The following is a 12,248-nucleotide window of genomic DNA, read 5'->3' as shown; positions in this document are numbered from 1 at the left end:
AAGAAAGAACAGCAAAGGATATACTTCCAACCTGCCAAAGTCAATGATAGTGCACTTCTACACTGCCATCAGAGTCCATCCTCACCTCCTCCATCACTTTCTGGTATGCAGCTGCCACAGCCAAGAACAAGGGCAGACTGCAGTGTATCATTCGCTCTGCTAAGTGGGTGATTGGCTGCAATCGGCCTTCCCTTGAGGGCGCGAATCGGGCAGGAATGATTGCGCGCTGCCCCTCCCACCCAGGACAAAAACTTTTTGAGTCACTTTCTGGCAGGAGGCTGAGGTCCAACAGGACCAAAACCTAAATCACAAAAACAGTTTCTTGCCTCATCAACAAGGCCCCAGACCCAAAGTGACTTGGACTCTTGTAATTCTTATTTCCTCTTAATATGTTTATGTATGCACCGAACACTAAGGAAAGGTTATGCATTTCCTTAAAATGTAACCAAACATTTGTGGTTTGGCTGAAGGCAGTAAATAAATAAAAATTATAAGGTAACTGGATCTGTTTGGTGATGTACCTCCAGACAATATTTCAAATTACTCTAAGGAAGAACAAGCAACACGGCAAATAAATAGATGTAAGATGTAGCTACTCATTCAATATGCAGTAATATCACTTTGGAAGCAAAAAATACAATTTATTTTACGACAAAATAACTAAGTTTTAAATAAAAAATTCAACTTTCTTACCCCTGATTCTTTACTTCCCCATATTATCCAGGGACAAAAACAATATCACAATGCTGATACAATAAGTAGGTTTAGCTTTAGTCTTCCTGTGGGTTTTGAGCTGCTTTCATGATCTATCTAATATATTAATCTCTTTGGGATTATGTGTTGTAAATCTTCAAATGAGGTTACTGTAAAAAATGTAATTCAGCACAGCTAAAGTCAAATGTTTTTTTACATGACAGCAGCAGTTTGGAGATATTATGGAGTTATTATCTGAACTAGAATGTAGATCTAGTTCAGTAATTGCTGCCTTTTGCACTTAAACTCTGGATAAGAGCATCAGCTAAATACATAATCTTTCACTGTTTCTCAGCAAACTGAATATTACAGCCAAACTCATTTTCAGCCATGTTAACTTCCTTAGGAAATCCTATCTAAGAGAGATATTTTTATCTGTGGAGGAGGCCTCCGGGCTACATAGCCTCATTATTTAGTTTGGCTTCCTGACTACATTTCCCCTCTTATCCTCAGCAGCACTATGGTAGCGCTTGGCCTCAGACAGGAGCATGAAAAAACATCCGCCCATTTAAACAAACTGTTAACACATAGATGGGCTATCTCGCTGGGACAGACTCAGAGTCTGTGGGCTCAGCAGTGTGCCTTGAAGCCTGGGATATTGGCAGCCCCTCAATTCACATTAACAAACTGAAAACGACTTCTGCAGTCATGAAGTGAAACAAGAATGGGATAGCAAAGTAAATCCACCTGAAGGAAGCATGCCAGCAATTTGTAAATGAAACCATTCTTAGTAGCATCAGGGCTGAGAAGTGAATACGAGTCACATACAGTATGTCCCGCTTCACTGAGGTCCAAAGGCTATCTGACTGATTCCCTATAATTCCTTCACAGTGATATAGTCCTTGCTTGTCTGTTTCCCTTCTGTGCTTCAGTAAGTGGATTGCAGAAAACACTACAATCCTAAACAAGAACAAAACTGCCATAGTGCATCTACAGTACAGTTAAGGTTTCAATCAAACTTTGTAGGCTATTGCTACTGTCATAGGCAACTGTTGTGTGGCCTCAACCCTGTATTAGCTGGCCTGTTGTACTGTAGTGTCATTGCTGTGCTAATAGTTTTCAAACATTAAATAAGGTGCTATCGTCAACAAGCAAATACATGTGCAAATAGACAAGTACTAGTAATCCACCTTGTATCAACAAGTGATCACATGATCACATTTCATAACTGGTAGTCCTTGTTGGCAGCCAGCAGCATCACGGGAAATACATAGAAGCTTTCACTTTAAAAACATAGCAAGGATTTTTTTTTTTTTGGACGGATTTGGTGCAATATCAGATTATATAATATAAATAAACTCCAGCATGTGGACCGCAAAGGGCAGATAGAGGCTCATTGAATGCAGTTTATACATGTTAGATATGCTAACGCTACATGAATGCTAGATAACGTTACAAGCAACATTTTATTCATTGCACCGGAGTCAACGAGCACAAGCTGATTTATTTTTTGAAGGTTTTGCCAACTTTAAACATTAGAAAAATCCCTTAAGTCATTAAATCTACTCTCTACTCTATAACCGTGATGTTTATGTCAAGCCAGTTATACGCCTATTTGGAAATAAATGACTCTGCTAAGTATATTTCATCCACATATTAGTCTACTACTGTGCAACATGAGTGTTTTTTCCCTATGATTAATTTCCCAGATATAAGACGTGATACTAACTTACAACACAAATAACATTAGTTACCTCTGCTAATTAAATCCATGCTCTACTCTATAACTTTCAAATCTGCAAAGTAACCAGTACAGTTCTTTGTCAAGTAAATGTAATACTGCAATGTTTTTTTCTGTAAAGTAGAGATACACAGTAAGTAGTAGGCTATATAGCTGAGTTGTGCTTTGGGGGTCTTTTGTAGGGTAAAATAAGTAAGCATAGTAACATAATTCAATATTGTTCATATCATCAAACATCTTAATAAATCTAAAGCAGTGTTGGGGGTGAAGTTGTTTGTCTGAGCGGTTCTCAAGAAAGCAAGTGTAAAGAAGTGCTCAATGCACCGCCAACCACAATGTGAGAAACATGATAACTAATTACCAAAGGCTGGTGCTGACAAAAAAAAAATCAATAAAATAAGGATTCTGGCAATAACCTGGACTTCTTCAGTGGGCAACGTCAGTAGTGTCAAAAGCTTCTATTTAATAAAGCAATAAAAAACGAGTAAGAGTTTAAAAAATGGTTACATTTACAATTTAAAAATGATGTAGCAGTAGAAAGTCAATGTTTGACAGCTCTGAATGGGCTTGAACTTCATCCTTTAGAGACTGCTCACAAAAGGAATGAGTATTTGAAGAAAATGATTTTTTCTCAAGTTAGAAGGGGTTTGATGGTGAACTGATAGATGGGACTGAAGTGTCTCATGTGAAAATGGGAAGTTATCTCCTGACAACCGCAGCACTGTGGTACAAAGTCCCTGCTGACACAAGAATAAGTAGAGTCCCATCTGACATGATCGTAAGGTTCTGTTCACACTGTTCAACTCCTTCTGAAAATTCCCTGTAGAGCTTGTTCTGCTTAAAAGTGAACGTGGACCAGCTGTTAGATGAAAAGAAAGTATATATTTGGAGAAAATCCTGTTCTGGTCTTATTTAAAGAATCGTCATGGAAATAACAGCACTGGCCAATCAAAACAAAGAACTCAGATTCTACTGAAGCAGCTGACCTGCTCATCTGCCTTCATGGGAAAGCCACAGTCATAAAATAAAGATGCCTTATATACTACAAATGTTGCTGGAGTTTTGACCTCTTCAGACTTTTCCCCTTCTCCATGCACCTTGGAAGTAGGTGAAGTCGTGCCAGATGATCCAACTCAGCTACAAAAGCCAGCACACTAGACATCATTTTCATTTGTCCGCAAGATACCAACAAACCAACAGTCCATTCAACATACAAGTCTCTTTAGTAACTTAGGTTGAACTACTGTCGAGTGAGAATTTCTTCAACTAAAAGAGGCTATGAGGTCAGAACACTCACCATTTTGTTCTTCTTGGAGTAGGTCCTCTTCAGCAGCCTCTCGTTCATTCTCTCCTGCTCCCGCTGGGCGTGATGAAGGAAGCCATTCTCCAGGGCATCCACCACCGGCTGGACGTTCTCCTCTTCCTCCTCCACTTTCTCATCCTCCTTTTTCTGCCGCTTCGCCACCTTTTTCTCCTTCCACCGCTCCTTCCTCTCCTGTGTCTTCACAGCTCCGGTCTTCTTCTGCAGAGACAAGTTGAAAGCAAATTAGAAATCTAGAAACAATACAAGTAGAACGCGTGGAGGTCATGTATAGACGGAGCAGTTGATGCATACGTGATCTTATCAATGTTGTGCATCTTGTTATTAAAAGTCAATAAGAACAGTGATTCAAATTTACCAAGGCAGTGTTAGAGGATGCCATATAACCTGTTGCACACAGCCAAATCTGACCTTTCACAGGAATATTGCACTCACACCCAGTGATACAGATACCGATCAATACAACACTGACAAAAGAGATTGACTGCTCTTATTGTCTCAAGGATTTCCTTAAAAACCTTGAAACAATAGTACAACAGGTGACGCCAAGTTTATAGAAAAAAGACACTTCACAATGTGCGTTTGAACAAGAACCAAGCAGACAGATATCTAGACGGATAGACAGAGGGGCGGGAGATGAATGTGTAAAAGAATGGAGGTGGGGTGTGCCGCAGCTGGCAAACAGTCAAGCGCGCAGTCCCTTTCACTGCTGGCTTATACAAAGCAACTCTCCAGCGTAGAGCGGCGAGGCTCTCTCTCTCTCTCTCTCTCTCTCTCTCTCTCTCTCTCTCTCTCTCTTAAGTCATCTTTAATCCTGTCAACAGCAGAACAATGCCTTACTGGAGTCCATAATCACTTTATGGCTCATGTATAATGAGCTTATGATATGAAGAGCTGCTTTAACACACAGCGGAAAAAAATACAGTCACTCTACACTTACACTATGACCAAGCAATTCCCCCCCCCTTTAACTAGTCATGCCTCATGCTTCGGTTACTGTATGGTATCGGTGTTTGTTTATTGGAAATCCCGCATCATTTGTAACTGCCTGGTATCTTACTCATGGTTTTTTTCTCTGCATGTTGGCATACTAACAGTGTCCATTATTCACTGTGGTACGACACAACATGTGGCCTTATGCAGTGTTCCTGTCATATTGGAGTGACAATGATCAACAGTTTCTCACTTGAAAATGCAGTTCAAGCCAACCTCGTGGTTATAAATATGATCCAAAAACGTGTGACGTAAGCAGTTATATATCCAACCAAACACTAAGCAAGCAAACAGCTGATGCCTTATATGAGCCAAAGTGTGTTGTTCAGCCTAATGTAACTCAACGCTAACAGATGGGTGTCTGAGGGGCAAATTGCAAAGAAAAGATAACCCAATATAAATACAGTTAAATAATACTAATAATACTAATAATAATACATTTTATTTGTATATCGCTTTAAAGGGTACTCAAAGGCACTTAACATGGTAAAAACAGAAACAATAAAAGCAATATAAACAAGGCAGAGAGATGACATTATAGCAATGATAAACAAAACAAAATCATGCATAACTACCATCACAGGTTTAAAGCAGATTTAAATAAGTGAGTTTCAGGTGCAGTTTTGAAAGTGGCGAGTGAAGGAGAATGTTTGAGGTGCTGAGGAAGTTTACAATTCTCTACGATATTCTGACCATACATAGTATTTTTACACCCTCACTTCAAACTGCATTTATTCATTTAAGGTTTTAAAGTATTCTAATCGTAAATAGGCATTTTGCTAGCAGACATTTTTTCCAGACGGAGATATTTACGACCACTGCACATAATGAATTCTGGTGTCAGCCATTGGTAGTCTGTGATGAGAGTTAAGACACCAAATCCAGCTCGCTACTGCGCTAAAAGTTAAACCAACCACAATGCACAGAACCAACAACCTGACACACAACCTGTGTGTCTCAGCTCCCAGAACACAACTACACCAAAATAAAATCGTGCCACGACCTTGGCAGGAAAATTATAGCGGAGCTGAAGTCAGTCCAAATGACTCTATATGTGACTGCACTGGCTGTGTGGGAAAAGTAAAGGAAATGAATAACATGGTGAACAGCCACACAAATTGACGCACATGCACATCTGCCAGCCAGTGGAAAACGCTGCTGCTAGCCAACCAGCCAGCCTGCATGTGCGTCTGGTGATTGAATTGTATCCTCCTCCTGGGCTTCTGCTGCCTATTATTTCCAGATCTCATTAGGTCCGAGTGGAGCCGGTGCCTTGCTGCTGCCTTGGTGAAGTCTGTCGTAGGAGATCACTGCGTGTCCGAGCGGCAGAGGACGACCCACCGCTGCACGAAGCTGCATGCAGCTGCATGGAGTTCAAGGCCGAGGGCTGCTAGTTCACGTTTCCAACATCTGTTCACAGCCAGCAGCACCCGGCCAGACTGCAGACGGTTCAGTGCTCCATGTGAATAATCAAATTATTGGCTCCAAGGGTGTGGGGTTAGCAGATGGCTAACACATTAGCCCCATAACTGCTAATGAATGACACCTTCCGTGACAAAAGGTGTTCATGTGTCAGGCAATGCAAAAAAAAAAAGAAGAAAAGAAAACTGTCCATGGAAATAAAGCAATTTAAACGCAGGCACAAATGTATCTGAAATGTATTTGGTAAGTGCAAAGAGCCTTAAACCACCCACACATCGCTCCAATGTTCTAGTCCAGGAGTCTTTGCATTAATTATTTTGTGCTACGTTGAACATTTTTTGTAGCTGAATTGTTTATTTTCTTACTCGCTGGTACAAATCCCAACCTCCTCAGGGAAGCTGTTTGGAGACACATGAAGTGTTTCCAGTTATGTGAGTTTCTTCTCTCTAGTTAAGAGGGAAAAAAATGACCTTGATTCTTTTTAAGACTGGGAACGACACTCTATGACTGCGAGCAAATTATTTTTTCTTACATTGTGGAGGGAACAACAGTTACTTCTATGCTGTGCCAAAGATTACTCAACGCAAAAGACTTCTATAAGTTGAATTTAAGATAAAAAAAATAACATAATTCTATACACTGACCACTGCATGAAGCTTATACTAGTGACATTGAAGCCCACAATGACAACAATGAATCTAACAGTTTAGTTCAGAGAAGCTATAAAAGCAGCAGTGCTCCTCTGTGACGCTGTAACAAAAGGTCGTCAGGCTGACCCAGCTCACGGGCCGACACCACTCTGACAGGAGGATTTAATGTCATTACACTGACATCCCACAGAGGCTCAAAGCTCTTCTCACCCTCACAAGGCAACACATTAATTTCTCATGAGAGACCAGACGGTACTACCAGGCCACTTGTCATGAAATTCATTACCTGGAGGGCCATCTTTAAAAAGCTGTAACGAGGACAAAGCAGCTACAGGTGTTTCCTTCCTTTTAGGCAGAGTATTTTAAACTGCAGGATGAAGGTCCATTAATACACATCAAGTCAGCGTCTCCTTAGTTATTAATAGAAACATGTCTTTGTGAACAAGCCGGCATTCAGTGGTGTGATCAATTAAGCATCAATTTGAAGAAATGTGGAGTTTCATTCGCCTTGTGGAGGAAGTCCCTGTGGTAATCATCTACCTCATTCAACCAGATAGAAAAACAACAATAGAGAGGACTACACTGCTTATTTGACAGTTTAACACGTTCATCTTTAATTGCATTTACTGTCAGAGAGTGTGCAAGCTAAGGCCTTCAGGCAATCATAGGAGATTAGCACTCTCTTAAGTAAAGATAACATTTGTAATTTTCCAACATTGGAATTCATTTTCTTGTTTGGTCTGAAATGTTTTAAAAACAAAACCTTAATGCATCTGCCATTGTTATACATTTATTGTCTATGACAATTCAGTGATTTGACTTTAACCTTTGAAACCAAATGTATCGTTTTACATCTTTTTTTACCAACTAATGCTGTCTGGTGTTGATTCATAAATCTCTAAAAAGCTTTGATATGGGCCAATTTAGGAGATTGCCAATGTGTTCACTGAATGACTGAACGTCCTCTGATGTTTTCTTAAGCAGGCAATAAATAAACTAATAATAAGCTAAAAACCTCATTTCAGGACAATGCTTCACTTATCTTATCTTAGACACTAACCTAAGAAGCCATCCCTTCAACACATTACATTACAGTCATTTAGCAGACGCTTTTATCCAAAGCGACTTACAGTCAGTAGTATATTACATATCATTCACCCATTCACACACTGATGACAGGCTACCATGCAAGGTGCCACCATCAGACTCTAACTAACATTCATGCAACATCCAGTCCACACCGATGGCAAGCCTTCGGGAGCAACTTGGGGTTAAGTGTCTTGCCCAAGGACACATCGAATGCCGAAGCCGGGTATCGAACCACCGACCCTCTGATTGGAGAACTACCTTGCTCTCCACTACACCACAGCCGCCCACACATATCTCTTTGCTATCCTTCTGTGACCCTGTGTTATCATGTCAAGACAAAACACAGTTTAAAGAACACCGCGCAACACAGACTGCTTAGGTTTATGAAAGGGATGCGAGTCTCAGGTAATAAAAGTGTGTCATCCTTCTCAATTTATTTTGAAAGATAAGTGTTTGCCAGAATTGTTTTAGCCCCACAGAGCAATTACACTTTGTTTAGCACATTTGCATCTGCTCTCAATGCTGTCTCATGTCTGCTGTGTTCTATCAGTAATAAGCAGGTTTCAAGTGTCTATCAGTGTAATTTCCATTTATTCACAGTCCACGACTCCAACAATAGATCTATAATAGCTGCAGGAGAAGAAGGGTAATCCATCACTGTGTCCCTGCCAGCAACGTCTTAGTTGTGATATCATTTCCATACACCAAAGGCCTGAAGTGTTTCTTTTTCTTTTATAAAACGTTTATTAAATTATTTCTACACATAATGGAGCAGCCTTATCACACTCTGTATTATTAACCTATTTACAAATTAAAAGGGCAAAATACTGATGCACATAATTGCAAAGTAAATGCTTTGCTGTCGGTGTTAATGGCATATGTGTACTCAGCATTTAGTTAAGAATTAGGTCTTTTGTAAATTGGAAATTAATGATGTTATCTCTTAGCCCTGTATGCCATCGCAGCCTGCATGCTGAAAAGACATGACTTTCAACCTGTCCTTATGATTTGGCCAGGTTTTCCTTAATATGCTTTGGTTCACAATGGTTCGACAGTCGGACAAAGTGGCCAGAGTGGTGAATCATCCTCATTTCACCCTGTTCAGCCTGGGGCAGACATGTGACAGTGACCAAACAGGGGAGAAGAAGAGGCTTAAGAGCTGGGGGGGTAGTGAAGGCAGTGAAGAGGGAGTGAGGAGAGGATGGAGAGGATAGGGAGGATGGACAGAAAAACAGACACAGATATAAGTGAGTGGAGGTGGTGTGTGTGTGTGTGTGTGTGTGTGTGTGTGTGTGTGTGTGTGTGTGTGTGTGTGTGTGTGTGTGTGTGTGTGTGGGGGGCACAGCCTGGAACAGGAGCGACCGCTCGACTGCTTTGACCCGACCACGTTACCCTGGCAACAGTACGGGAGAGCTTTGTTGCTGTTCCAGGCTGCATGTGGACTGGGGCATGTGTGTGAGTGCCAGTGTGTGCATGTGTGTGTCCGTGGGTATGAGGGCATAAAATCCAACACAGGTTTCCTTGCCCGCTAACAATACAGTGCATGGCTTTACATGCTCATGCTTAGGCCTTGAGATCCACCGTGGAAGCACATTCTGCTCCCAAAGGACGGCTTATGCAGTTTGCACAGACGAATGTCAGCAACCCTAAAGTTGCTTGTAAAGGGTGGGGGCAAAGGGGGGGGGACCATAGAAAAAATAGACGATGGTGATTTCTAACTCACATTATCAAGCTTTCTCAACGGCACTCTCTTCTTTCTGAGGCCGGTAATTATTTAGACACAAAGAGCTCGGCAGGGAACACCTCCCTCGACGTTAAGCAGTGCCACAAAGAGATTACAGGGCCCTCTTGAACGATCATCACTTTACTACTAATACTTCTACGCTGGAAATGTAGCAAAACTGTTCATTAAATACTATAAAACTAAATTTCAAGTTTCAATTTAATGTTACCAGAGCAAAGCCTGGATATCTTTGAAAAAAAGGACTGAATCTACTGGGACATACAATTGAAATATGAGAGCCAATTCAGCGATATAAATTTGATAATAATAATAATAATAATAAATCCAATGGTCATCCAGTCAGCTAAATGTTAGACAGTGTGGTGGAAACCAAAACAGGAATTTTGGTTCCTGATTTAGTTCCTGCGGTTAGCTATATATGGAAGCAATACACTTACTATACGATTGATCCATCAGTTCATAACTAAACGGAGGATGGCAAAAGTTAGCAAGCTGTTAGCAAGCTAATGTAGTTAGTTAAGACACTTGCAGATGTAATACTGCATAGCTGTCTGATCAAGCCACATTCATATAAACAAGTTGCATATATTTAAAATGCATTCTCTTAGGTTACAGAAATGAAGTTAGCCTAAAGCTGACATTAGGACAAAAGGCTTGCTGCACATGTAGGCATAATGTCATAGTGTCAGAAACCCACAGTAACCCGTTCTTCCTGCTGAGGCCTCACTTTTGTCTTCTTAAAGGCTCAGTTTTTTGGTTTGGCAGCTTATTTAAACTTAGTTATGGGTCTTTCAAACTGTTGGCAGTGAATCCCACCACATAGCAGCTTTAAATATATATATTTTTTCAGATTTTTGCTAGCAGAGGACAGTTACAAGAAGGCACCTTCACACATTATGAAGTCAACGGAGAGCAATCAACCTTTGTCGCCTCCGGTGAGGGTGCGACTTAAGACTAATCCGTCTCTATTTAGCATCAGCTAATGAGATGGATGATATTTCCTCGTAGCCCTGATGTGAAAGGTGTTCAAGGAGGTTAATATTTAAATACAAAGTTCATCCTCCTTTCATTTTCCATATTATATGAAAGCAACAGAGCAGAGTCATTTGTCACACCACCTCTGTAGTGTTTAGCTCCTTTTAAGATGGTCGGGGTGTGGTAGTGTCGATTTATTGCTCAGTGGTCGGACTGATTCTGAACGCTGCACCGCCGCTCTAGGCATGACAGATAAATCACTCCGTCTTGTCATGATTTAGTCTGGATTGATTTAATCATGCTAGCTTTTGTAGTCCTGTGCATTTGAAGCTCCACAAAGACAGCAGAGCACACACCATCCACCCAATGCTGCTGTCAGCTGCATCAAACACACCTTTGATTAACTGAGAGCAGAGACTCATTTGCCCGGCCTCCCCATTTCCCTCCAAGCATATAATCAGAAGGTTATTGCCTCGAGGATAGAAGAGAGGGTGCATTGTGTGCCAGGAGGCTTTATCAGGCTGTGAACAAGAGGAAGCACAGTGATCAATGTTGCATCATTTGCTAGCACGCAAATTAAATGAACCACATTCTTTTCACCTTTTGTTAATCTATGTGGCGTATTTTTCCTGTTCATTGACTTTTGCGGTTAAGAGGCTTAATCCTTTTGTGAAGTGTAAGCTAGTTTTTAGGCGGTGCTTCTTTATGCAGTGTGCTTTGGGAGAGCAGGGGAATGAACAGGAGACAGGAGGTGTTAAACGGGACCCTCCTTCCAGAAAAGTCCAGTCCGCCCTGATTGGTCATGTTCGGCCCCTTACCATAAAACAGAAATCAGCCCTAAAGGCTCCCTGAGCAGCCCAAAACACTGTAGTAGCCAAGGTAACGAAGGCCTCTGTCCATCCAACACTTGAACCCGAGAACAGAAAATAGAAGTGAAGAGGAACAAACTGATAGTCCTGAACAACCTTTGCAACCAGGACTAGAGCAGGACGTTTCACAGTGATACGCTGTTATGTTGTAGCTGTCTTATATTTTATACGTTTTTTTTAATTGCTATTATTTAGGTCTATAATTGCAGTAATGCGGCAGAATGGCTCGAGAAGTTCAAAACGTCTCCTGCCAAGAAATACAACAGGTATCTGACAGTATAATCAATTACTGCTCAATATAGTCAGCTAACTACCTGTAAACACCAACAATAGCAAACACCTAGCATTAGTTCTATAGGTCTATGCTGCTGTGTAAAACACAAGCCCTTCTCTTTATACAAGTAATGCTAGCTAAGAATTAAATGAATGTTGCCTGTGTGGGGAAATGCCACCAAAGTTAGCTGCTAACACATGTTCCCTGTAAAAACCACATGTGTTTTATTAGTGACTGTGGTGATGTTATGTAGAGCACAGCAGATTTAGAGATTACAGGTTTGTGTTGTACAGTAACAACACGAGTACTATAAAATGTCATCTTAACTTTAACCATTCTGTAAAACTGTAGCTGCATTTTACAGTCCCCTCCTGGCTGTAATTATGTTTTGAGTCAACAATATGATCACACTGTTATATTTGAAGTAAAATTGATGCTTCCTTGATACATTTGTGTCCTATGCAGCTAGTTGCCTCT

At 40.8% G+C, this 12,248-nt stretch overlaps 1 protein-coding gene across 1 annotated transcript in view; it reads right to left on the bottom strand.

Annotated features, from left to right (window-relative positions):
- Nucleotides 1–12,248, bottom strand: part of fbrsl1 (fibrosin-like 1) — a 264,670-nt gene that overhangs the window by 186,839 nt on the left and 65,583 nt on the right. The window contains 1 exon segment of the mRNA XM_054610592.1: nt 3,732–3,956. Coding sequence (XP_054466567.1) covers nt 3,732–3,956 — 225 coding nt within the window.

The sequence above is a fragment of the Anoplopoma fimbria genome, chromosome 13 (assembly GCF_027596085.1).
Source record: "Anoplopoma fimbria isolate UVic2021 breed Golden Eagle Sablefish chromosome 13, Afim_UVic_2022, whole genome shotgun sequence".
Classification (NCBI taxonomy): domain Eukaryota; kingdom Metazoa; phylum Chordata; class Actinopteri; order Perciformes; family Anoplopomatidae; genus Anoplopoma; species Anoplopoma fimbria.
The sequence above is the reverse complement of the archived record's forward strand: the minus strand, read 5'-3'. Positions and strand labels throughout refer to the sequence as shown.